Source organism: Fopius arisanus, unplaced genomic scaffold (assembly GCF_000806365.1).
Source record: "Fopius arisanus strain USDA-PBARC FA_bdor unplaced genomic scaffold, ASM80636v1 scaffold00036, whole genome shotgun sequence".
Lineage (NCBI taxonomy): Eukaryota > Metazoa > Arthropoda > Insecta > Hymenoptera > Braconidae > Fopius > Fopius arisanus.
In genome coordinates this window covers 158,191-183,058 of record NW_011887775.1, presented here as the reverse complement: position 1 = coordinate 183,058, position 24,868 = coordinate 158,191, and the positions used below count along the sequence as shown (strand labels likewise).

The 24,868-nt window shown below is 40.4% G+C and overlaps 1 protein-coding gene and 1 long non-coding RNA gene across 4 annotated transcripts in view; one reads left to right on the top strand and one right to left on the bottom strand.

Moving 5' to 3' along the window:
• LOC105266078 (homeotic protein spalt-major) overlaps positions 1–20,800 on the top strand; it is a 28,204-nt gene extending 7,404 nt beyond the window's left edge. The window contains exons 1-7 of one of the 3 annotated variants that reach the window (XM_011303977.1): positions 10,797–10,831; positions 11,717–15,292; positions 16,079–16,212; positions 17,144–17,414; positions 18,144–18,292; positions 18,941–19,114; positions 19,811–20,800. In XM_011303977.1, the coding sequence (XP_011302279.1) occupies positions 11,839–15,292; positions 16,079–16,212; positions 17,144–17,414; positions 18,144–18,292; positions 18,941–19,114; positions 19,811–20,239 (4,611 nt within the window). In that variant the 5' untranslated portion in view covers positions 10,797–10,831; positions 11,717–11,838 and the 3' untranslated portion in view covers positions 20,240–20,800. Of the gene's footprint in view, positions 1–10,796; positions 10,832–10,878; positions 11,167–11,716; positions 15,293–16,078; positions 16,213–17,143; positions 17,415–18,143; positions 18,293–18,940; positions 19,115–19,810 lie in introns of those variants that run through there. The other 2 variants (XM_011303976.1, XM_011303975.1) reach the window with 2 other exon arrangements.
• LOC105266079 (uncharacterized) overlaps positions 1–24,856 on the bottom strand; it is a 152,762-nt gene extending 127,906 nt beyond the window's left edge. The window contains exons 1-2 of the long non-coding RNA XR_892132.1: positions 23,137–24,856; positions 20,107–20,207 (exon numbers count right to left, since the gene is read on the bottom strand). This is a non-coding gene — a long non-coding RNA (uncharacterized lncRNA). The remainder of the gene's footprint in view (positions 1–20,106; positions 20,208–23,136) is intronic.
• Between the last annotated feature and the right edge of the window lie 12 nt (positions 24,857–24,868).

The window sequence follows — 24,868 nt, the reverse complement described above, 5'->3', positions numbered from 1 at the left end:
GGATATAGGCCTAATCCTATTCTCAACGACGTACTACACATGGTGTCAAAATTCCCTTCATGTGTGAATTAAACCGCTTCAACAACTCAGGGAAATTTAAAGCCATCATTTTTTCCTTCAGATGTCCATATATCGCAATTGGCGGAGTGAAATTTCGATAACTTACTACCATTTTGAAGGCATTTTATCGGTCTTTAGAATGAGCCCGGACTCGTTTAATTTACTTCGTTGAAGCTGGAGATATTCCATATTTAGTAAATCACGTTTTTTCAATTACGTAGAAGGTATTTGTTAATAATCAGGAAATTACGTTTTCGAGAATTTAGACCATCTTAATTACTCCTTTTTTTAACTGGAGAAATAAGTCCATTATGGCGTTTGAGAAATATCATTTGAATTGGCCAGTATTTTTTAATTGTTTTTTCCTCGGATAATGAATAAATGGAGTTGAATAAAACGAGAGGCCGTTGAAATATAAATACATAAAATTCTTAGTCTCATTCTTGGGATGACAGGGATAAAATTTGATATGCCAGCGGCAAACGACAAAAAGATCTTCTTTCCTACGTACACGGTACTTGTTCCGGATGACGACAATTTTCGGTGAGGGCAAAACCTCGACTGAAAAAGATGTCGTCACTCTCAAAAACCACGGCTATGATTTTTCGAGGGAGTTTGTGGAGCTTGGGTATTGTACCCCCCGGTATTGTCAAGCAGCTTGTAATCCTCCACCGTGGATACAGCCGCAACAAGAATATTTAACAATGAGAGAAAATCATAATAGAGGATTTAATCCACAACCTTTGAACTAATTAAACCATTTCTCTTCATTATCCTTCCCAAAAACTACTTCTTCATTATTCGCGAAAAAAACTGAGCTCTTCAATAAAGAAGAAAAGTGAAACGAGTGCAAATAATTGATATTAAAAAATGAAATTATGTCAACAATTTCATATCTGGACAAATGTTTCCCCATTATGCCGATGGACCAGTGAAACTAATATTTTCTATACCTGAAAGACTCAATACCCATTAAAAAAATCCATTTAAGTCGTTTCGGTTGACGACAGTGGGACAAATTTTTCCGCAACGAAAAATTCGAATGGGAAACATTGCTGAGTGTCCCTGTCGGCTCCCCCCGGGGGTACAAACGTATTACATTTTAAAATGACAAAAAAAAAAGGGGCGGGGGATTGGGGGAAAAAAAAATGAAAGCAGCTAATAATGGACAGACTATGGGATAATATGAGGTATACATCCCCGATGTCCCCTCAATATCAGGTTCAACTGCTCTACACAGAACTATTGGTACTCGTGTCTCGTGGTGCAGTCTTCCGAAAAGCCGTGTGTAAACACTAGTACCCCCCCATCTTTTTTTTTTCGTTTAACAAATGTCACATATACGGGTGTAGTTTCTCCCTGAATCAAAACCCAGTGTTTAGGAGACCACGACATCCTGTCAATTCCCTGAGTCCTTTTTATTTTCGGGGGGGGAGCACCCTGCGACATTCCGATGTCAAACGAGAATATCCCTCTTATATTTTTATATATGACATCTAAAGCAAATGAAACCACGAGAAGAATAAAAGAATCTACGTCCACGCAATTTTCTTCTCTCAATTCTCGGCCGAGGAATGAGGTATTCCCGTTGATTGGCACTTTATCCCGGAACCGAAGGCCTTTAATTCCAAAAATCCTCAAAATTCCACCCCCACATTACCCTCTCTCACTCCCCCCCCGACTATCCATCATCCCTCGAAAATTAAAATGTCCCGAAATATTAATAACACGTTACGTTCAAAAACTGGAGCGATTACGTCTGACAGATATTCCCGTAATTTGAGAACATTCCAACGGGGGGCAAAGGGTGAAGAGGGACAGGGGGACCAAAGGGGGATTTCCATACCCAGGGGGGAGTTTAGTATGAATAATATGTATATGTGTGCGGTTAAGAGGTAGAAATGGCGTTGGAGGTTGCGCGTTTGCTTTGAGCTGTCCGGCTATTGGAGGGACAAATGAACGGGTCTGAGAGTGGTTAGGTGGGCTGGCACATACGAGTTCTTATATTATATGGTATTATAATACATGAGGCGTGCAGGTAAAGGCTATACCTCCCCCCCCCCATCCTAAAAAGCCCCCCTTTCACCCCCTTCTCCACGTCATTCTGCCCTTTCTGGTTGTTACCGAAGGGGCTCTCATGGTGTGCGTTTGAAAGCGAAACGGAAGGAGTGTGAGGTATACGGGTTTTCGACGACATCAGGATAAATTGTTATTGGTTTTTCAACGGGGCAAAGGGGAAGGGGCAGGAGGGGATTTTGCAACCCCTTTGGGGGGAGGTATGCCACGACGGCGCGTGTGATATGGTAACGAGCGCATCTGAAGATTGAGAAGGCAAAATTACTGGGCTCCAGGGAAAATTCGCAATTTTTGTTGTTGTTTTTTTTTTTTGCACTTTGTAAAGTATTTGTTTGGATAAAGTTGTAAGAAGTGGTTGAGTAAATAATGAAAATAAATTAATCCCCTCTGGAATTTTCACTCGCACCCTGAATAATGTTTGAACAATGAAAATTAAGATTTATCTATTCCCCCCATCCTACACTGAATTCTCATCGGCAACACAATTTCTTATCAAATTGAGAATAAAACCCATGTACATAGGGCCTCAACTTTAATAAAATTGTGTATTCACTCGACGTTGGAGATAAGGAATGAAAAGGTGTCCGGAAACGAGTCATAGATTACATTTACTTATTGCTGCTGGAGTACGATCAGACGGGTTAACATACACTCGCTACAATTGTTACTCCCTTTCCACCTACTTTGATAAGCCCCTCTCCTCCCCCTGATATCAAAATCACCCCAAAAACAAAACCAATTCAAAAAACCAAAATGCACTCTAAATAAATCACGAAGAAACGAAAAACCCCTAAAAAATATGTCCAAAAAAATTTTCATCCCTCATGACTTCACATTCGCACATTTTTTAAATATATAGCAGGTTAGTGGTGGGGGGTTAGACGAGGGTTGGAGAGGAGGTACAAACTTGCGGAATATCCAGCAGGGAGGCAGTACAAACTCACGTGGGTTAAAAAAAAAAAATATTCGAGATGCTAATCTCCCATAGCGTCGATGGGGGAGAAACTATGTGCTAATGCGATCCCGTTTAGCCAAGTCACCCGGAAAACGGGACACCCGCCCTGTTTTACCCCCTGTAACTGCCCCCCCCCCCTCCCCCTCTCACTTCATTTCCTTTTTTCTCTCACGATTACCGAATACACATACGAGTAGATCGAATCATAACGCAGTGGAACGAGATCTCACGGTGTGACAAGGCGAATGAAGAAAAAAAAAAAATACAGTAGAATAATCGAGGGCAGAACCTTAAATCCCCGCATTACATTATATTATTGTTGCTCATCGCTTTATCATGGCCGACGGGGGTATTACCGATGGGTTTTATTATTTTTTGATGGACATATGTCACGCGAAAAGCAAAATGCTAATGTTTTTTTTCTATTATCTGGAAATTTTGCGTTGGCAGATGTGTAAACAAATGGCGTTATCTCGGTTTTGGATGTGTCGATCTTGTCTGAACAGGTGTACATGGAATTCTGGGGAAATTTTTCATGTAGACTTGGTAAGAGAAAAATAAAAAATCAGCAAAGATATCCTATAATTTTGTCTTCTCCTTCACGACTGACTAGCAACAATAATTGGAAATCAAAGATAGACGAATCCCTCGGTAAAGTTATGACCAATACGACTAAAATAAAGGTCCCGATGTCTCTCGGGAGAGTGGGCAAAGGTATCAGGACCTCAGACGCTTCCTCAGACCAAGCATTATGTTATATGGGTATAAATAACCGAACGGGAGCAATAATACGTAATAATATATCAGTCGGGATTTTAGTGCTGCAGTTGGTCGCTCGGCCCACAGGTCGTAATTCATCGCGCGCGCCCGCTGTCTTACAACTGGGATTTTTATATCTCTTTTCCCTCAGACACTCCCTTGTACTTCGTTTATAAACACATGATGTATAAACCCATGTCTCATGCGTCTGCCTTGAATAATTTCCCCAATTGATTTCAATCTTTTTCATTTTGCCCCTTTTTTTTGCATCACCAGAATTTTTTTTCGTGCACATCTTCCCTTTTTTTTTTATTTTTTTTTCATTCCCATGTTTTTTGGCTGAATTATTGGAGGCAGGAATAACGGGGAAACAACCCCTCTCATCAGTCTAGGGGGAATCGAGAGATTCTGTACGAGCCGAGAGGGAGTTGTAATAATTTTCCAAACCATTAACCTCTTCCTTTATGCACAAGCATACTGACTAATAAAATTGGCCAATTCGCTGTGCTTTCATGCATACAATTACCGAGGTAAATTTTCATGATGAAAACTGATAGCCCAGAGTGCTATTTGCGTTGATAGAAAATTTTGATTAACAAAGAAAAAATCATTGCGAGATGATATTTCGATGTGGAAAAAATAAATCCGTGGAATATCGCAAAAATCCCTCAACAAGATGTGAATATCATTTGACGATGAGACATCGACATGATACCTCTTTCACAGACAATTAAATAAACCGAGAAACGTGCCGAACCCCCCACCCTCGGGCATTAATATTGCATAATCCCGAATGATGGGGGTTGTAAAAAGGAAAAGATACGAGGAGAAAAGAAAATATAAGAAATCGAAGAAGAGTTATAACAGTTGGGGTTGCAACGGCAAACAGAATATTTGGCATGAAGACGAGGGTGAAGTGTGGGGTGGACGAGGGGGGGATGGGAAGGGGGTAAGAGGGTGTGATTCCAAGTTTCTCGCATTTCTCCGCAAACAGCCCCAAGTCTCTATGACTCCAGAAGGGAAAGGCCCCCCCCTCCCCCACCCCTCCCCCTCTACTCCCCCCATTTTTCTGACTCTGTTATTTTTTTTTATCTCTCCAGTACTGTAATACTTCCGCCCTCCCATTTCCAAGTTCCCCATGGCTCCCGGCTGCACCTTTATCACTTTTCATCCCTCGACGCGTATGCCCAACCAGTTCTATATCCATGTCTATGTGCTACTAACGGCTGTGGATGATCTCTCTTCGGAGAAATTCCCAATGGAATTGAAAATTCCATATATACGGGGGTATGCGGTATTTTCCATGTCTGGGGTGATATATTCCGACGTGTCAACTGTATCGATCATCCACTTTTAAAATTTTCCAGAGCAAACGATTTTCCATTAAATTGATAACTCGCCGAATTATTTCAATGAAAAAAATAACGAATAAATGGGATAAGCGGCCATTAATCCGCTATCATCGAAAAAGTACTAAGTTGTTGCCTCGAAATTTTGCGATTTACTCTCCAAGAGAGGAATAGTAACTCGTTGAATGTCAACTGGCAGTCAAGTCGGCGTTGTTAGAGCCATAAAGTGGCCAAAGAAAAGGACACACGTTGGTTTAGCCTCGGAGGCGTCGAAGGAGCAGTTGCATACGGAAAGAGTCACTGTCTTCTCCAACGCCTGTGAGAATTGTACGGAATTGTCTGTACAGAGGAGGGGGGGACATACGCCTCGATAAATCAGCATGTGCTGGCGCATTTTCGGTCGCGCGTACATCACGACCCGCTGGCCGTCTCTCCTATTCCACTGGCATATGTGACTACATTTCTTCGGAATATTCTATCCCTTTTTATTCTCCCTTATTTCTCCATTTTTCTTTTCATTTTTATTTTCATCTATTTTCATTTCACACCGAGATACGCAGCCAAACGAAAATAACTGTCTCGCCGTCAAATATACTATTAGAAAATTGCAGATGAATTATTTCATTGAAATCAATGATCAATGCGATCAATTGATATTCAACAAAACTGTAAACATCGATTAATATCTTTTTACCACATTTCATTATCCCGATTAAACCTATATGTGAGAAATAAATGTACCTCACCGAGGATTTTAATTAACGTGGATTAACGAGTTCGGTGAAAGGATATATAAAAGAGTATAATAACTGGGTAAAAAACCTCGTTAGAAAATCACTACTACGAAATTATTATAGTTGTAATGGGGCAGCCCCTGATGATTCTCTCGGTAACACTGCACCCAGGGAAAATAACTCGCATTGTGAGGCGACTCCGGGCATAAAACTACTGACAATGAGGTTTAAGGCCGGCTGAACACACCGGCGTGGTAATAACGGCTCATTGAATTTTAATTAGGGAAATTGAAAATTCCGGATAATTAACATGTATTTGCATTACTCCTGGAACGTTTTTTAACGAATTAATATTCATTGCTGATTTTCTTCATACTATATCACTCCTAAAAATAGATTATATCTCATCATCAAATTTTTTTTAAAATCATCAATTCTATAATGAAATCATCAAAATGATTTTTGAGAGTTTAAAGAAAAAAACGTTCTAAAAATTCAGACATTGAATTATCAGAGTAATGAGTTAATTCTGAAATAATAATGAATGAAAAATCTTCCAAGTTAGCGGGATAAGCTTGGGTGTGGAAAAACCCTTGGAAAGTGAAAATAAAATAGAGTGAGAGATGGGTTTTGGGGTAAAGGCATCAGAGGCAAATAGGTGGCGCGTGCCTCTAGCGCGTGACAACCCTCCATACCCTTGACAGAAAAACCCCTGGCAGCCCGTAAAAACCCATAAATAAATATCCCGAGGAAACCCCGGTGGCACGTCATATTACGTACATATTCGTGAAACCCGAGAAAAACCCGTGGAAAGTTATACGATAGGGAGAGAAACGAGAAAATAAGAGCAACTTCCCGAAAGACTGTTTTTCGTTTTATATCGGTTTTGGGTAGGGGGATGTATTATTTTAGAGTCTTTTAACCCCGCGAATATCCATATATCCTGACATGATGGGTGATGAATATTTTTAGAGCCATTCCCATTCGTTTATTTATGCGCCGCGTGCGTTTTTCGGTGCAGCAATCTTTTACATATTTCAGGAAAAATGCGTCGCGTGGCATCAGGGGAGGGGAAATTTTTCAGTTATATATATTTTATTTTTTTCACCCGTTGTCGTTCTCTCGAGATATTCCCGAGGGGAGACACGTCAACGCACTCAACTATCTATAGAAATTGGGGAGATAATGTACCGAAATGAAATGCAACATCAACGAGATTGATTTTAACGTTTCAATTCATTTTTATATCACCAGGAAAAAATTAAAATTCAGGGAAAATAAACGACATTACTTGATTGGAATAACGAGGAAATTGATATTGAACTATTTTTCATCGTACACGCAGGAAAAATTTTCCGATTTCATCATCTATAATCGAATGAATTTTAATAAACTCAATACACTTATGGGCGGATAAATACGAGGTAGATAAATCATCGCGGATAAAAATGAATTCTAATCAATGAGACATTAATTTATCCCCCCAATTACCGATAAAAACTCGTCATTAAATTCAAACATTCCCGTCTTCCAACGCGATAAAATATTTCAATAATTAATAAATTAACATTGGCATAAAAAATTTATGAATAATGCATCATCAATTACAATAATTCAACCACCACCTGAAAAATCATTGCATCAGAGGTGATTTAACGTATGAAAAAGATATCGCATGTGATTAAATCCAAAGCATTTAGTATAACCTTATTTTATTACGATAAATTTTGTTATGCTTATGTTAATTATCGTTTAACGTTCGGCTTTCACGTGACTTGTGAATCCCCGTGGGCAGCTGGCGGTTTGCGTATTAAAGTAGCGTCGTTTTTCCAGTAAAAAGGTGTCACGCGATAATCTCACCGAGTAATTAAAATGCCCAAAGGAGACGTACGTATATAGAGTACGTACCATGTATATCACAAATGGTCACGTTGTGGCTGATTTTACTCCCGATAAAATGACTGCGTACATTTTTTTTTTATTTACTCTTTATTTTCAAGCCCCATGACGTGACACGGTGGATAAATAACACCATTTTCAGGGAATTTCTTCTCTGAATTTGCAATTAAACATCTGAGATTCAATTTAAAATTCCTTTGACCGCAGGTTAAACCTTCAGTGATAAATTTTTTTCACTTCTCAGGGATTGATGTTAAAAATTATTATTACTCGAAAAAGGGCTTTATCTAAAAAGATTGATGAATTTATAAGGCCCCCCCAATAAAAATTCCCTGAAAAAGGTAATAAACCGTGAAAAATTCTGAATCCATCCCAAAATTGAACAATTGTCATTGAATTCGATAATATATAGTAGTCCCCATAAAACCATCAAGAGTCATTGTCACGAGAATTCGCGATAGAACTGGGAAATTCTAGTGCGTGGGCGGCTGGTGGTCACTCGGTTAAGAGCAGCAGCTGTTCAGACGGGCTTTTTCCAGTCACCAGCTGACCACCTAAAATTCATAGTGTCCTTTGTCCACCGATATTTTTCCCCCATTAGACGGTAACGCGTGCGCGGGCGTTAAATCCTCCTATCCCCCCATCATCCAATCGACAATTTACGTTTATTCTAGTTATTTTTTTCTTTCTCTCTCCTATTCTCTCCCCTCTCGATTGAAAATGTGTCAAATCCCGTGGTCAGCTATACCTGCCTATTTTCACGGTCAATACTGTGGGGTGGGGGAGGGCCAGTCAACCGTAATTATTGACCCTTAGTGCCAATAATGCAATCAACGCCCACGCAATTAAAGGAGAGTATTGTATCGTAGTTTTAGGTGTCAGCTGGCAATTGATGAATTTATCGGTGTGCAAGTCTAAAAACGATTCATTGTCATTTCGCACAGCGGAGATTAACAGTGTGAATGATAAATTCATTTTTTTTTTAACGAAGAAAAAAATTTATACAGTTTATTATGGTGACAAATAGTTGATAATTCCCCCCCTCCAAAATGAAACATTGAAATCCTCTTACCCATTCCCCACCGAAAATTCATGTACCCGATATCTCGCTGACCAAGTTTCAGCATTCCCTATAACGATCATGATTCCCGCGTTAAGGATATCGCGATAAGCGAGATAATATATCCAACATTTTGCCCATACCCCCACCAATACCCCGGGGGTATTTCGTCTGCAGTTGGGACACGTTAACACGAGTCCCCGAGAGCCCAAAGCATCGATCGAACTTATTTATTAATTTGCGAATAAGTATTTCGATGGGTTGCGATGTTGCTCGTGAACCCGATAAGATAATCCGCGTTTCCCCTTATTTTTACCTTGTCCCCGACTCACCCACCGCCCCCAACTCCCCTCCATGAACATGAACACGTTTTCAATAAAATAAAGGAAAAATAAATAAATACCCGTAAAGGGTGAGAGAAAAATATTCATCGAGCGGTTTAAATGTGAGAAATCCATTAATCAATGAAAATAAATGAGTCCCACTGAAAATTTGGTATTCGAGAAAGTGAAATGTTGATGTCCCGGCGTTACATTTAAAGGACTATTTCCAGGCCTCCGACGCGACGAATAGAACGCCCGGTTGTAAATTATGACTTCCGACCCATTTTCACTATTGTAGTTGAAACGCAGTAAAGAAAACCTCAGGAAATATTCAAGAACTACCTCCGAAAAATGTTGAAAAATCCCCCCTGGAATTTTTACCCCGACGAGACCCTGAGCAGTTGCCGGTCTTCCCCGCTGACTTTATGACGATATGATATACAATCCCTAGCAATAAATCATTTTGGAACCAGAAGAATGTTATGAAGTAGCTTCCAGTCTAAACGGATTTTACAGAGCTGATTGACGTCTGGGATTGCGCAACATGCAGAAGAGAAAAAAAGAAGGAAAAAAGAATCACTTCCTCCGGGTGACCCTGACCTTGCGCAGATGGAATTTAATGCAGTTGTAAATTACGGGTTTGCGTCGGAGTTTCCGAAATTTACCTGACCACGTGGCAAAAGCCATCTGGGAAGCATTAGTCTCAATGCTTCATGCTAATGCGACTTTTTCAGGAAAAGCATATTTAGAGCCTTGGGTGACGAGTCTATTATACAAATTTTCTGGAGATATCGGGATGGAGACTGACGAGAAGAAATTTAAAAATTCTTCTGATGAAAATTTATGATAAATTCACGAGACATTTCGATTCGATTTCAATCACGTTCGAGCCTAAGATCGCAGCGATTTAAAAATCATATGATTATATCAATTTTTGAAAATCTAAAATCAATTCTGGATTTCAATCCACTGAAAATACGTAAGACATCTTTTTGTCCGGAAATGATCTATAACCAATTAATTGCTCCTTCTAAAAATAATATTCTCATAACAATAACTAATAGACTATTTCGAGCTGAGACTGTCATAAAAATCCGAGAGTATGAAGAATTTATAGCATTCCTTTTGCAACAAGTAAACCACAAAGAAATAATAATAAAAAAAAACTGAATTTTCGTGCTGTTGAGTAATAATTTAGACAAAGAATTGCCGAAGGAAAAAAAATAAAAAAGACTCCATGAATCCACGAAAATCAACAGCACCCCCCACGATATGCGTAGGTGGTAACACCAAAAGGGGTGTCCCTATCACCCATAATAATAATTAATAAAGCCGTCGGTGAATGGCTCACGCTGGCTCCGCCCCTGCACTCCCCCTGATTTATGAATCGCAACGCCCCTCCTGTCATAACCCAAGTGCCCCAGGTTTCATCCTCACTCTCTCATTTTCCCCCCTATATATCTGTCCTCCACCCTCCACCAACGCGCGTAGGAGTTAACCAGTGGTGGGGGTAAAACGGGTGGATGTTGGCAAATGGTGGGGGAATTTTACAACGGCGAGAGCTGGTGAACCTCGGCCGGTGGTGGCACCCGTCAGTCGCATCTCGTCCCTCTCGGGTAAAACAATTCCCATCTACTTGAGATAATTCAATTTTTACCCCCATCATCATTCCTCATTTTCCACCATTTTTTAATGAGTTATTACACATACTCATGTACCCTGTGATTGCATTGTCTCGCGGGCCGATTGGGATCAATTATTAAGGGCCAAGTGCTGTCGCGGAATTGACCGACGACCCGCCGTCGGATCGCAATTTCTGTGAACCTGTCTTGTGCTGGTGGTTTTTTTTTTTTTATTTAACAAGTAACGATGCAGCTCATGCGATGGAGCATAACTAGACGAATGGAGAGAAGAAGTGGTCAGAGTCAGAGGCGCGATGTTAATTGTTTAGGTGATAATTGCACCACAATTTATTCATCAGGTTATTCGCTACGCGGGTATGCAGTTTTATTTCGGTGAAGAACGCGGGGATTAATATTGGCAAAACCTCTTGTGCAGTGATGAGAATTAAATAATCAGTTGTTTAAATCCGACGCATAATTAGTTAAGTTACGTAAATAAATGTTGAAATTTAATCGACTTAACCGATTATTCGTCACTCGAGTATCAAGTTCTTGAAATTTGACTGATAGAAAAATTAAAAATACTTTGTTCAATGATTAACTTTTAAAAATTAATCAAGCAAATTGTGTTTCAAAGTTCAACATTTTTTATTCAACCCCAACAACTGACATTTAGATTTCAACCACCCATATCTGTTAAATTTGAATAACTATTTTTGGCTCCGAGTTTTTCGCGCTCACGATTATCAGCATTACCACTCACTTCCGACTGTCGGATTTGATGTGATCCAGCAACGATATTTTTTCGCGAATTAATTTGTGATTGAAGTAAAAAAAACGATCTCGTGATTAATAAAAATCTGTGATTATTTGTTTCAGAAGAGGATAATGAAACGGGTTCGGAGAGTGAAGAGCCAGGGCGTGTACCGGGTGAAGATCCCGTGGATCTGACGTCGAATCGTTCCCACCAAGAGGACGACGACGACCGTGAGGAACTACCAATGGAGGAAGACGAGGAAGAGCTCCCGGAGGAGCTCCCCGAGGTATTTGAACCAGAGGAGGACGAAGAGGGTAACCGCAAACAAATGAGAAATCGCCAAGACGCGGAGAACAATAACAGCTTCATCGAGGGCGGTGCCTCGGGGGGTTTTGCACCAGCTGCTGGTTGTACAAGTCACGTGACCCTCGAGGCACTTCAAAACACTAAAGTAGCAGTCGCACAATTCGCGGCAACAGCCCTATCGAGTGGTGCTGATCCAGAGGCAGCTCTACAGGATTTGGCTCTCCTTCAGAGTACCCTGTACACCCTCCAACACCAGCAGGTATTTCAATTGCAATTAATAAGCCAACTGCAACAGCAACTATCGATAACCCACGGACCGGGTGCAAGTGGACAGCCATTGTTGCCACCAGAAGGTGACAGCAAAGAAACACCAACGGAATCGCCATCACCAACAATTCACCCAAAGCCACTGTCAAGCTTAACGTCCCCACCCACATCGCGTCCCTCAAGTCATCATACCCATCACATGTCAACGTCGACAGTATCAGTAACAACGTCAACATCACCAGTGACAGTGACCTCTGGCTTTACCCAAGATCGCCCAAACTCGAGTAGCGTATCACCAATTGGCATAACCCTGCCCTCATCCACACTACCCTCATCAACAACCACTCCAACAATCCCCGTAGACACCTCAAGCACCTTAACACCAACGAGTACAACAACAACAACCCTGTCCCACCACATGCCACCGTCGCTGTGCTCGATAAGCTCCTCCCTCGCATCAACAATAATAACGAACAACGATCCACTACCACTGAACGAGCCAAATACCCTCGAGATGCTCCAGAAGCGTGCACAAGAGGTCCTCGATAATGCAAGCCAGGGTCTACTTGCCAATAATTTGGCTGACGAATTGGCATTCAGAAGTGGTAAAGGCTCGCGTCTATCGCCATACGATTCGAAATCATCGGGTGGACGTGGTGAGCCCTTCTTCAAACACCGGTGCCGCTACTGCGGCAAAGTATTTGGCAGTGATTCAGCTCTCCAGATACACATAAGATCGCACACAGGTGAGAGACCATTCAAATGCAACGTCTGTGGCAGCCGTTTCACGACAAAGGGCAATCTAAAGGTACACTTTCAGCGTCATACAGCCAAATTTCCACACGTCAAAATGAATCCCAATCCCGTGCCTGAACACCTAGACAAGTATCATCCACCACTGCTACAACAGTTGGCAGCATCCGGCCAAAGACCCCTGCCATCGCCACCACCGCCATCGGGACCAACGGGCCCACCAACATCAGGGAGTAGTATGTCACATCACACACCGTATCATCCATCAACAGCCCACGGTTTTATTCCACCTCAACCGCCTCTACCACTGAGTCTCACTCTGCCAGCAGCAGCTGCTGCCATAGCAGCTGGTATGCCCAGTCTCTACCACCGTGTACCAATGATCCCGCGACCTGATCAAGATCAGGAGACACCGGAGAATTTGAGTAAGACGATAGCCAATTCAGGACCTCCAGCGATAGGTTTACCAGCGTCAACAACATCACCCTCACCAGTCCACTCACCAAAATCCCCTATTCCCAACAACACAAGTCAACCACATACGTTTCAAGATCGAGAGGAGCGTCTTGACGCCATAAAGCGAGAGCACAGGGCGTCACCAGTGATCGAGGCGAGGCCGCCAAGTCAGAGTAATGAGCCTCTGATAACTCTCAAGAAAGAGCCAGAAGACCCAGAGGAAGTGATCGAAGAGGAGCCTGAAGAGTTTGACACATCATCCCCAAGATCACGTTACCTCGATCAACCCCTGACGGCGTCACCTCAACCAACACCGGACAGAATGACACAACAGAACTACGAAGACTGTAGTATGGATAGTAGCAAAGCTAGCGGTAGATTAGAGCCTGACGAGGACGAGGGTGACGAGGAGATGGAGGAGCAACCTGAAAATCTCTCGGGTAGGGGAACAGGTAGACTGGGTCCAGCCAGCTATCATCCATCGGGAGCATCACCAGCGAGCAGTACAGCAAGCAGTGGAAGCTTGCAAACGTCCTTCGCTGGGTTACTCTTTCCTCAAGTCACTGGTCCAGCCTCAGGCCCAGTTCAACAACTCCCACCCCACCTGTCCTCCGCCCCTCATCATCCAGGTGTCAACGTCAGTGAAAGTATGATTGTCGATCCAGCCAGAGATCCAGCCATCTATTCGAGTCTTCTACCACGTCCCGGTAGCAATGACAACTCCTGGGAGAGCCTAATCGAGATAACAAAGACATCCGAGACATCCAAACTTCAGCAACTCGTCGACAATATCGAGCACAAGCTAACAGATCCAAATCAATGCGTGATATGCCACAGAGTTCTTTCCTGCAAAAGTGCACTGCAGATGCACTACAGAACGCACACCGGTGAACGCCCCTTCAAGTGCAAAATCTGCGGTAGAGCATTCACAACCAAAGGCAATTTGAAAACCCACATGGGAGTTCACCGAGCAAAACCACCCCTCCGGGTCCTCCACCAGTGTCCAGTGTGTCACAAAAAATTCACAAATGCCCTAGTTCTTCAACAACACATACGCCTGCACACAGGGGAACCAACCGACCTCAGCCCCGAGCAAATTCAAGCAGCGGAAGTCAATGAATTTCCACCAGGCTATCCACCCCATCCCCTCGCCTCCTTCCTACCAGGTGGTTTCCCCAATCTTCATCCACCAGGCGCTTTTCCCATGGCTTTTCCACCGAGGCATCCAGCAATGGATCGGCACCACCAAGATCCTGAAATGGACATGAAAGATCTCCGACCGCAAATGCCAAATATCCCGATGAATCAGAGGTACGTGGATGAGTCCGAGGATATGGATGACCAGGAGGAACCGGAGGACGATGAAAGACGAGACGAGGAGATTGACGAATCAGAAAGACAGATCGAAACAGAGATCGATGAGGATAATGAGACTGAGAGAAATGAGACTAAAGAATCATCGATACCAAATTTTTCCACATCCCTGGCAGCCCTCGAGAATCAAGTGAGAACGATAACAACGATGGCATCTGTTGATCGTACATCACCGATGGATAGATACAATAGTGAGAAAAGCAATAGTCCACCAAGTTCAATTGTGGGTACACCACTTGATCTGACACCACGTGCCTCATCAACACCTGGCTCTGTCGTATCAACAACAACACCACCACCACCAGCCAATATTCATCACTCTCATACATTTGGAATGTTTGCCGGACTACTGCAGGCAGTGTCATCATCACCGACCTCAGTCAACAATATCCAATCGTCTGGACCCATCAACAGCATAGCAACAATGAATAATCCGGGTAATGGGGGAAATCCCGGGGCCCTAGCATCACTAACTACATCAGCCGTACTAGCTGCATCATCAACCTACAATCCGCTAGGTCTCGCTGTCGGAGGCCCAGCAGGTAGGCGCTGCTAGCACCAAGGCGAGACGCTATAAAACTCCCATCACACATTCTCCATCCCATCCCAATTGTCCAAATTTAGCCCCCACCCCCTTCTCCTCACCGCCCAAGCAACTTTGTTGTTCGTTTTTTTTTTCTTTTACACTCGAATTATTATCTCCCGTATTACTTTATTGAGCTATCAATTTGTGTTTTGTCGTAGAGCTTTCGATATACCTGTATATTTCTCATTCCTTCTTTCTATTTTATATTGTCTATTCGGATTATTATTTCTTCGAGTATGAGGATAGTTTGAATCGCGTTATTTTTATGTAAAACCTACAAATAAAATTTTTGGTATAACATGGACTTTGCCTTGACGCTTATATCCCTTCTACCCTTATCTTTATCGTTAGTTGTTATTATCATTATTATTTTTGAGCAATTCAATAATCACGAGTTCAGATAATTCATAAGATCGTACCCGTCGGAGAGTATTCAAAATTGAGACAGCTCTAAAATTTCAAACGGATTGAAAAAAGAATTAAATTCATTTATTACCCTTTGTTTTCGCTATTGAATTCTTTGGAAATAATTTTTCTGTTCCGATACTAGAGGCAATGATAAATAAATTTTATAAATTGTCTAAAGAGATGAGAATTGACAAATATTTTTCTAAACCGAGTTGAGTGCAATTTACCGGAAAATTCAACAAATTATTATTTCAACGGTTAAATATATGAGAGAATAAACAAAAGGAGGATTCCTTATTGCAAAATAACTCAACTTTGACACGCTCTGTTGCAGTACGTGGCAACACAACGTGTAATATCTGCTACAAAACATTCGCGTGTAACTCCGCACTGGAGATACACTATCGGAGTCACACGAAGGAGCGGCCGTTCAAATGCACCATTTGTGACCGTGGCTTCTCAACAAAGGTAAGTCTCCCTCCCAACCCCATACCACCTATTATCCAATAAATAAGCCAGCCTCTACCTGTTCAGTCAAATAAATTTGTTCCATAAATGAGGTATAAAAAGTGAAGACTAAAAAAAGAAATATCTGCACGCGATATCAATGCCACACCTCAATCCCTCGAATTCATCAGACTTTATTCATAAATCTGGGTGGGGGGGGGGTGAAGATTCGAGGGAATCAAAAAACCCCATGACATGATACCGTTTTTTTCTTTACACTGATAGAAATTTATTGAATTGTCAATGGGAATTTTTATTCAATTCAATTCTAGATGAAATCGTTCACGAAAGCTTTCGCATTTAAACAATCATTGATATTACCAAATGCAGATTGAATTTTCCCAGAAAAAAAAAAGAATTCTTGTAACGAGGGTGGAAAAAATCCAAAGAAAGAAACGTGAAACGAAAAAATTTTCAGAATGACGATACAAATAAACGAGCGTGTAAATGCGTGGATCAGCCAAGATCGTCCGTCCCAAATTCTAAAGCAAGAAGACGAATAAACGATGAGAGAAACCGGGGGCGGACGGGTAACGGAGGGGGGCGGGTTGCTCTGACGTCAACGTCCAACGTTCACCTGCCCCCGCGGATGCCAGCCGCCCTCGGACTTCTCACCTCGAATCATCTTCTTCTGGTAATCGAAATATCGATCAATCAACTATAGATACCTCACCTTCAATTCAATTATCACCCCAAAGAAAAAAAAAAGAAATAAAACTCCATCCAACCCGACTCAATTTACAAATTGCAACTGCAATAAACTTCAAGCTAAAGAAAATATTGAGAATTGAAATTCATAAACTTGAAGGTCAGGACTCTATAATGAATAATTAATGACGTGAATCTGAATTCCTAATAAAAAAAAATCAATCGAATTTAATTATGATTCCAGGGAAATATGAAGCAGCACATGTTGACCCACAAGATTCGCGATATGCCGCCCCACCTGTTCAGTGACAAACAGGTGGGTCAACAGACACCTCAGCACAATCAGGATCAGGAGAATTCCCAGAGTTCGATTTGTACCGATGAATCGAGTCTACCGCCACCACCACCGCCACCCCCGCCCTTACCACCACCGCCATCGCCAATGCCGATTGAAGCCCCGATGCCAGTGAAACGATCACCCACCGAGGGTGATCTCCCAGCACCCAAGAGGCCGAGTAAGTTACAATTTTCCCTCGTTCAACCCTCACAAACCACCCCCCTCTCATTAATTCAGTATCTTCTCCCAGGTAGATTACAAAACAGTCATTGATGCTTATCTTTCCAGCTTACGGCTCATTTAACTGCATTGATGCACGAGTGCTATATAATCATTGGGCTTCAGATTTTTTCGCTTCTAGTGGAGAAGAATTTTTTTTATTCCTAATTGCTTTATCTCTATTTTTCACCGTCTCCGCGGACTCAAGTCTTTCGATTTCATAAATTTTCGGGACTAATTAAGGATATCCTCCCTCAAATCGATTATTTTCTATTTCTTGATGAATACTATATTTTTTACGATTCCATTATTACGGAGGAGTAATTGAAATTATAACGAATGAAGAATATCGGAGAATTTAGAGTGAAATAGAAGTACTCGTATATCCTTAAGTGAATCAATCACGAGAATAATTTCAGTGCAAAGATAAAGACCTCAGTTTTTCCCCAAAACCTTGGAATCTTTAACGTAAAAATCGCCCTGAGGACTTTGAAGGGTCAAACTGAAGGACAGAGAGCGATATCTCATTATAGTAGAAAAAATCCCTATCCACCTGTCCGAGATAACGAGATACTGAGGAAATACTAAAGTCAATCCAGACGGTTTTACCATTCCCCAACCGAATTATGATGGATAAAATAAGAAAAAGAGATGTGGACATGTGTGAGTGTGACGGATGTGTTTGCAGGCATGTCGAGTAAGCACTTGTGCCAGGTTTGCAATAAGAATTTCTCGTCATCCTCGGCGCTCCAGATCCATATGAGAACGCATACGGGCGACAAGCCTTTCCGATGCACCGTCTGCCAGAAGGCCTTCACCACCAAGGGCAATCTCAAGGTACATAAACATCAGAATTCCCCCTAACAACCCCCATGTCCACACTAAAAAAAAACTCCTAATCCCTTATCAAACGAAATTAGACCTCTATATCTGCAATATTTCTACTGTTTGAATTAATTTGTCCCGATTGATTAACTACTACCCGTAATCCACCACTGAGTTTTCCACTATTTCGCTTTTGCACTAACGCCCCGCGCGCCTAATCCACACGTTAATTTATCCACCAGGTGATTTAACGAGGTATTTGAGAGGCCTCTAGAGATAAAAAATAATCACTGAAATTCCTTGGGCCAAAAATGGGATAAAAATTTCGGAAAAGCTCAAAATAATTGTTCACTTCCCTAGAACAGGATGAAATAAATTGAGAGTGATTTGGTGAAGATGAATAATTTAAATAATCATTAAAAAATGCAAAGTGCCGGGTTGTCAAGATGGCAACGCGCGCCTCGTATTTTTATACAATTATTGAAATGGTGTATTGACTGCAGATCACTCAGAATTTGTTGCATTATATTGTTCCGAAATGAACAAATTTTTTAGACCATCATGACAATAAAATTTTCATCGCAACTCAGGAGTTGTTTTTTTGCCCTGAAGGCCTCTTAATGATTTTTAATCACTCAACTATTTTTCATAATTGCCCAGGTGCACATGGGTACGCACATGTGGACCAACGGTGCGTCACGAAGGGGCAGAAGGATGTCACTGGACCTACCACCACTACCAATCACACCCAAGGACTCGGAGTTTCTTCAACGACGACCGGATCTCTTCTACCCATATCTACCCGGGCCATTCCTTAATGGCGTACAGCAGAAAGTACGTAGCCGGCATGATCAAGTTATTGGTAAATAACATATTCAAAAAAAAAACATCGAGACGATTTATTCTCTGAGGTTCGATTTGTCACTAGATTTCGTCACTTCCGAAGATATTAAAAATCGCTTTGAAACACCTGCCATCCCAAAATTCCCCGAAAAATCTGTCTCTCCAGAAAAATCGCACACATGAACCGCTAAAATATTCAATTGTAATCGATAAAACCAGATGTCACCCTAATTGCCCCCCTATCACCCAAGTATTTAATTCCCAGCCGATAAGACTCGATAATCGCCAATTAGCAATACCTTCAAACTTCAATCCTGCAATTGATCGTTGAAAATTCCCGATCTAGTCATAAATCAGCCCTCCCTATACTAATCATCCCTACACATTGAAAAGTTTATAGTAAAATTTATCTCAGCATCTAAAAAAATGGCACGTGTTGAATAAAAAACCATATGTTCTAATCATATACATACATATTCATATATAAGTATATAATATTTTTTTAACTGCTGTTTTTACTCAACTCGTGTAATTTTTAGCCACATCAGGATAACTTCAACTATAAATAATCCCTCGCGCAATTATCGTATGACGAAGCACTCCCCGACATCATTTTCATTTTTTTTCTTACTTTGTAGGTGATAATACCGCAATTAAACCTAACCGTCCGGCCTGCATTACTTACAGCTGAACGAGATATCAGTGATACAAAGTAATAATGGATTGCCAGTTAGTCATCCAGTATCAGGGAGTAAATACGCTGGTCTATTCGGTACGATATATGGAGGTGGTTTGAGTAATTCAACAAGTGGTAATGGTTTTTCAATGGAAAAACAACCGGTTGTAACATCAAACAGTCCACTTGATGATGGTAAACCACTAGTGCCATCGGGCTCAATGCTATTTCATACACCATCACCATCAAATTCACCTGGCACACCGTCTTCCAATACTGGTAATCAAAATTCAGCTAGTGTACCTACTTGGAATAGTGAAAGTATCCAGCATCATTATGATCGTCATGGTCCAACGAGAGAGACGGAGAGTGATACAGCGACACCAGCAGCACCGAGATTACCACCACCTGCAAATAGAGGTGAAGGATTAGCCGCATAAATATAATTACTATTGTTTCAATCAAGAAAACAACAATTTCAATAAGTGAAAATCATTTATCATAAATTGGTGAAACATTATCATTGATATCTCGAGACGGAGGGGTTGATCGTTCAATCATCACGTCTCATTAGAACGCTGAGGAAATTTCCGATCGATCACCGTGCGATAAAACCCGCGTTCGATAAAATCGATAATAACCCATAGAATCGATTTTTTCGAATTAACTGGGGTAATTTAATTTTCTCGGTACTTCGGAATCTATAGTAAAGATAACGATACGATATCACATGGTTTTGAATCGGAAACTTCCATGGCTATTCACCGATATTATCCCCATCACCCCCCCCCCCCTTTCCCCAAATTCATTGATGCATTTTAAATAAACCAAAAAGACCCTCGGGGCATTTTTCAACTCTCAATAATTCCAAGGGAACTTGTTGAAATAAATAATACTGAATAATATCCAGTTTGAAATGACATCATGTTCCTATTATCAACTAGTCTTAATCGCGAAAAAACGAACAAATGAAAAATAAATCGAAAGGACGACATTGAAAATTCGGATTTTCTACGATTAATTAATAAATATGAATTAAACCGATCATTTGATTGAATTCCAAAAAATAAAGAACAAAGTGACATTATTTTTAAACAAAATTGAAATTAGATAAATCAAGGATGAAGTAATCGGCAATAATTTTAATTTGTGCAAAAGTTGTTGCGAGGGCGCCTAGACTGAGCTCAGCAGTTGATAATTAACTAAATTAAACTCCTGAGCCGCAAGACACGTGGCGCCTTGTGGCACCAGTGAATTTAATCAATTGTTTATTAGTATTTTTCAATGAACGACTAATGAATATTATAAATAATACTATAAATACGATGTATATGTGTGAGAGCTGTATAAAGTGATGTATAATGAGTGAAAAAATCGAGTGACAGATTATTTCATCTAAGTTATTGATAATAAGGTAAAAAAAAAAAAAGGCCGGCCCGGCGACGCCCCTCGCTGTGATATGAGAGGAGCAGCCTGCAATCTCTAAACCAATGTACTTATATCCCTGTATCATAATAGTATTATCATCCGTAGATTATAGTAAGTTAAATGAGAACTCTAACGTAATTATGAGGGAGACTGGGGCTGAATGAACACTTGAACCATTTTTTTTTAATCATTCGTAACTCAGGAACTAATGAATTCCATAGATTGAGTTCAGTCTGGGCTCATTACAGAAAGCTTAAACTACTCATAGGAAAAATTATTCCACTTCGTCGACAATTTGATGGGATTTTATTTAAAAAAACAAGTCTGGTGTCCATTTTTCCCCCCTCGTTCCCTACATTTATCATGGGTGTTATTGTATCTGTGGCAAGTCAGGTCGATGCATATGGAGGAAAATTTAATTAATCGATTGGATATTTTTTATTTAATTTATTTCCCGTTAATTTCGATTTTTTTTCCTCTTTTTTCTTTCATTTAAATTGATTTTCGAGTTAGAATCAGTTTGCATTTTTTACACTCGATTGTCTCGAAATTCTTGCATTTTCCAGTGAATAATCAGATGCAATCAAAACCCTCGAATCACCCCATCATTCCCAGTATTTTTTCTCACTAAAACCCGGCATTCGTAATCGAGTGTCTTTGAGCAGAAAATCATGTCGCTGAACCAGCGCCCAATCATATCGATACAATTTTTTACAAAACGAATAAAAAAATGGAAAAAAAAAGTAACGAAAAAATAAAAATATATTTGTACGTTGGCAACGATAAAGAGTAACATCAGAAAACCCATTATAAATAATAATAAACCTAGGTATCACTGAGATTTGATTGTTGCCTAATTAGCAGCTGTGGGATTCGACGAAATCGGTATTACCCTTAAAATATCCTTAGCGAGTAGTTAACAAATATTTAAAAAATCCCAAAACAACTGAAATTGACCATCACAGATAAATAATCCGGAGTTATCATCACGACTCTGGCAAAAAAAAATATCACCAATCTAGCATTAAATAAAGAACAAAGAGTGAATACCAGATGTTTCATCTCAATTTTTCTATTTATAATGCAATTTTCCTCGCGTACTATGTCGTGTACTAGATCCAAAGTGTTTAATCAGATAATGAACTGATGAGTGATGAGAGTTTAAAAAAAAAAACCAATTTTAATAAACAAGAAAGAAATTTAAAAAATGTATACAACTGAAAACTGTCCGTATTTGTGTCGTTTGCATGTATAAAAAAATACTCGAGGATTAATATATTGTCTGTAAACGCGCCAATGCAGAATATAATTATAACTGTAAATACAACCGAGAATCAAATCCGAAATGAGTGAAATTATCGACGAAGTCAGAGTGAAATCAGAAATTAATTGGATGATTAAAAAAAGAGAAAGAGTGAAAATGAGAAATTTTGAGGATAAAGTGTTGCTTACGACGATTATGTTTTTCTGTAAATATTGTATAATCCGTGTATAAATATCAGTAAAATACGTTACGAATCATTATATCTATAATACTGCAACAATAATAAACCATGATTAATTAATGACGAATGAAAATTCATGGATTTTTATTCTCAATTAATTCTCCAGCTAATTATTTTTCCCATTGGATTCTATTAATTTTCCCCATCTATTTTTCCAACTGAAATGATAAGTCTTACTTAGCTCCGAATATTAAAAGAAGGAAAAAATATTTAATCGAGAAGTATTAAATTAATAATTCAATTGAATAATTAATTAATTCCTGCAAACCTACGGCCTGTCGTATTTCATTCGTTTTTTAAATAAAAAAAAATTAGTCTCTATTGAAAGAATTGATTTTCACTCATTAAAAATGTTAGATATTTTCAGATATTAGTCAAATAAATAAAAATAAAAAAAAACTCACCAAATAATTCCTCAACAGGTCGCCAGCAGAACAGAACACAACACAACACAACACTCGATTACGGAAAAAAAACTCAAAAAAACTAAAAATTACTGTCTTAAACATTCAAAAAGTTTTCAAGATCACTTCCCGATTTGTTTATGGTCGGTACACTAGAAAATCCGCGATTACCCGCACCAAAATCGTCCCCGGGGACCACTGACTCTAAAATCAAAATTTCACCCTCACCCCAAGTCCTCAGAAGAAAAAAAAACCATAAAACTGCTTCAAACCCAATTATAACCTTTCCTGACCTAATAATTACATTTAATTTCTATTAGTAATTAGTTTCCCTCCTCCCAGAGCACCTTCTGCAGGTAAGACCGTCGGTCAGGAGGTGACACATACTCCTGGGGAGCCCCTGGTGCCAAAAAAGTGGATCTGTCGATAAGTGACCCTCGACAAAGAAATTCGTAAGAGGAAAAAAACAGTTAACTAGGTTCATAAAAGAGGAAAAAGCTGAAATAAATATCTAGTGAGATTGCGGATCGCCTCCTGGTGATCAGGCCAACGATTTTATCCCGTTTTGAAATTAATTTACCCTCTGAACAAAATAAAAATGCCTGGGATGAACAATTTCTGCCCTCCCACACTAAATTCAAAATGGCGTCGCCAAACAGCGCGGAGGAGTTGCGCATTGAAAACAAAGGATTTTTCATCTCAACAGAAAATTATCATCAATTTCATACAAATAATAGAAACAAAAACAGAAATAAATGAAATGAAAGATTACTGAGGCTGAGGGGTGAGGTCACCTCCCCTGGGGCTCCCCTGGACACCTTTTTCATATTTTTTTCTGAATTTTCCATCCAAGACCATCAACGAACGCCAAAAAAATAATAATTACCCATTTCGCGAATTAAATTGACAAAACTAATATTTAACGAGGTGGTGGGTTACCTCCTGGGGATCACGGCGACGATTTTACTCCGTTGTGATATGAATTTACTTCCGAAACTCGCGAGACGCATCCGCACGGTACGGCGTAGAAAAATTTATGCGTCCCCCCTCTGATTTCAACATGGCGTCGCCAAGATGCGCGGAGCAATTGCGCGTGGAAAACAAAGGACTCCCCAGCCCGCCAACAAATTATCATTGATTGCATGGAAATAATTGGAATAAAAGAAGAAATAAATGAAATAAAATTTACTGAGAGGTGAGGTCACCTCCTGGGGCTCCCCTGGACACCTTCTTCATGTTTTTTCAGGATTTTCCACCCAAGAGCATCAACGAACGCCAAAAAATAATAATTACCCATTTCGCGAATTAAATTGACAAAACTAATATTTAGCGAGGTCGTGGGTCACCTCCTGGAGATCACGGCGATGATTTTACTCCGTTGTGATATGAATTTACTTCGGAAACTCGCGAGACGCATCCGCACGGTGCGGCGTAGAAAAATTTATGCGTCCCCCCTCTGATCTCAACATGGCGTCGCCAAGATGCGCGGAGCAATTGCGCGTGGAAAACAAAAGACTCCCCAGCCCGCCAACAAATTATCATTGATTGCATGGAGATAATAGGAATAAAGGAAAAAATAAGTGAAATAAAAATTTACTGAGGGGTGAGGTCACCTCCTGGGGCTCCCCTGGACACCTTCTTCATGTTTTTTCAGGATTTTTCATCCAAGACCCTCAACGAACGCCAAAAAATAATAATTACCCATTTCGCGAATTAAATTGACAAAACTAAT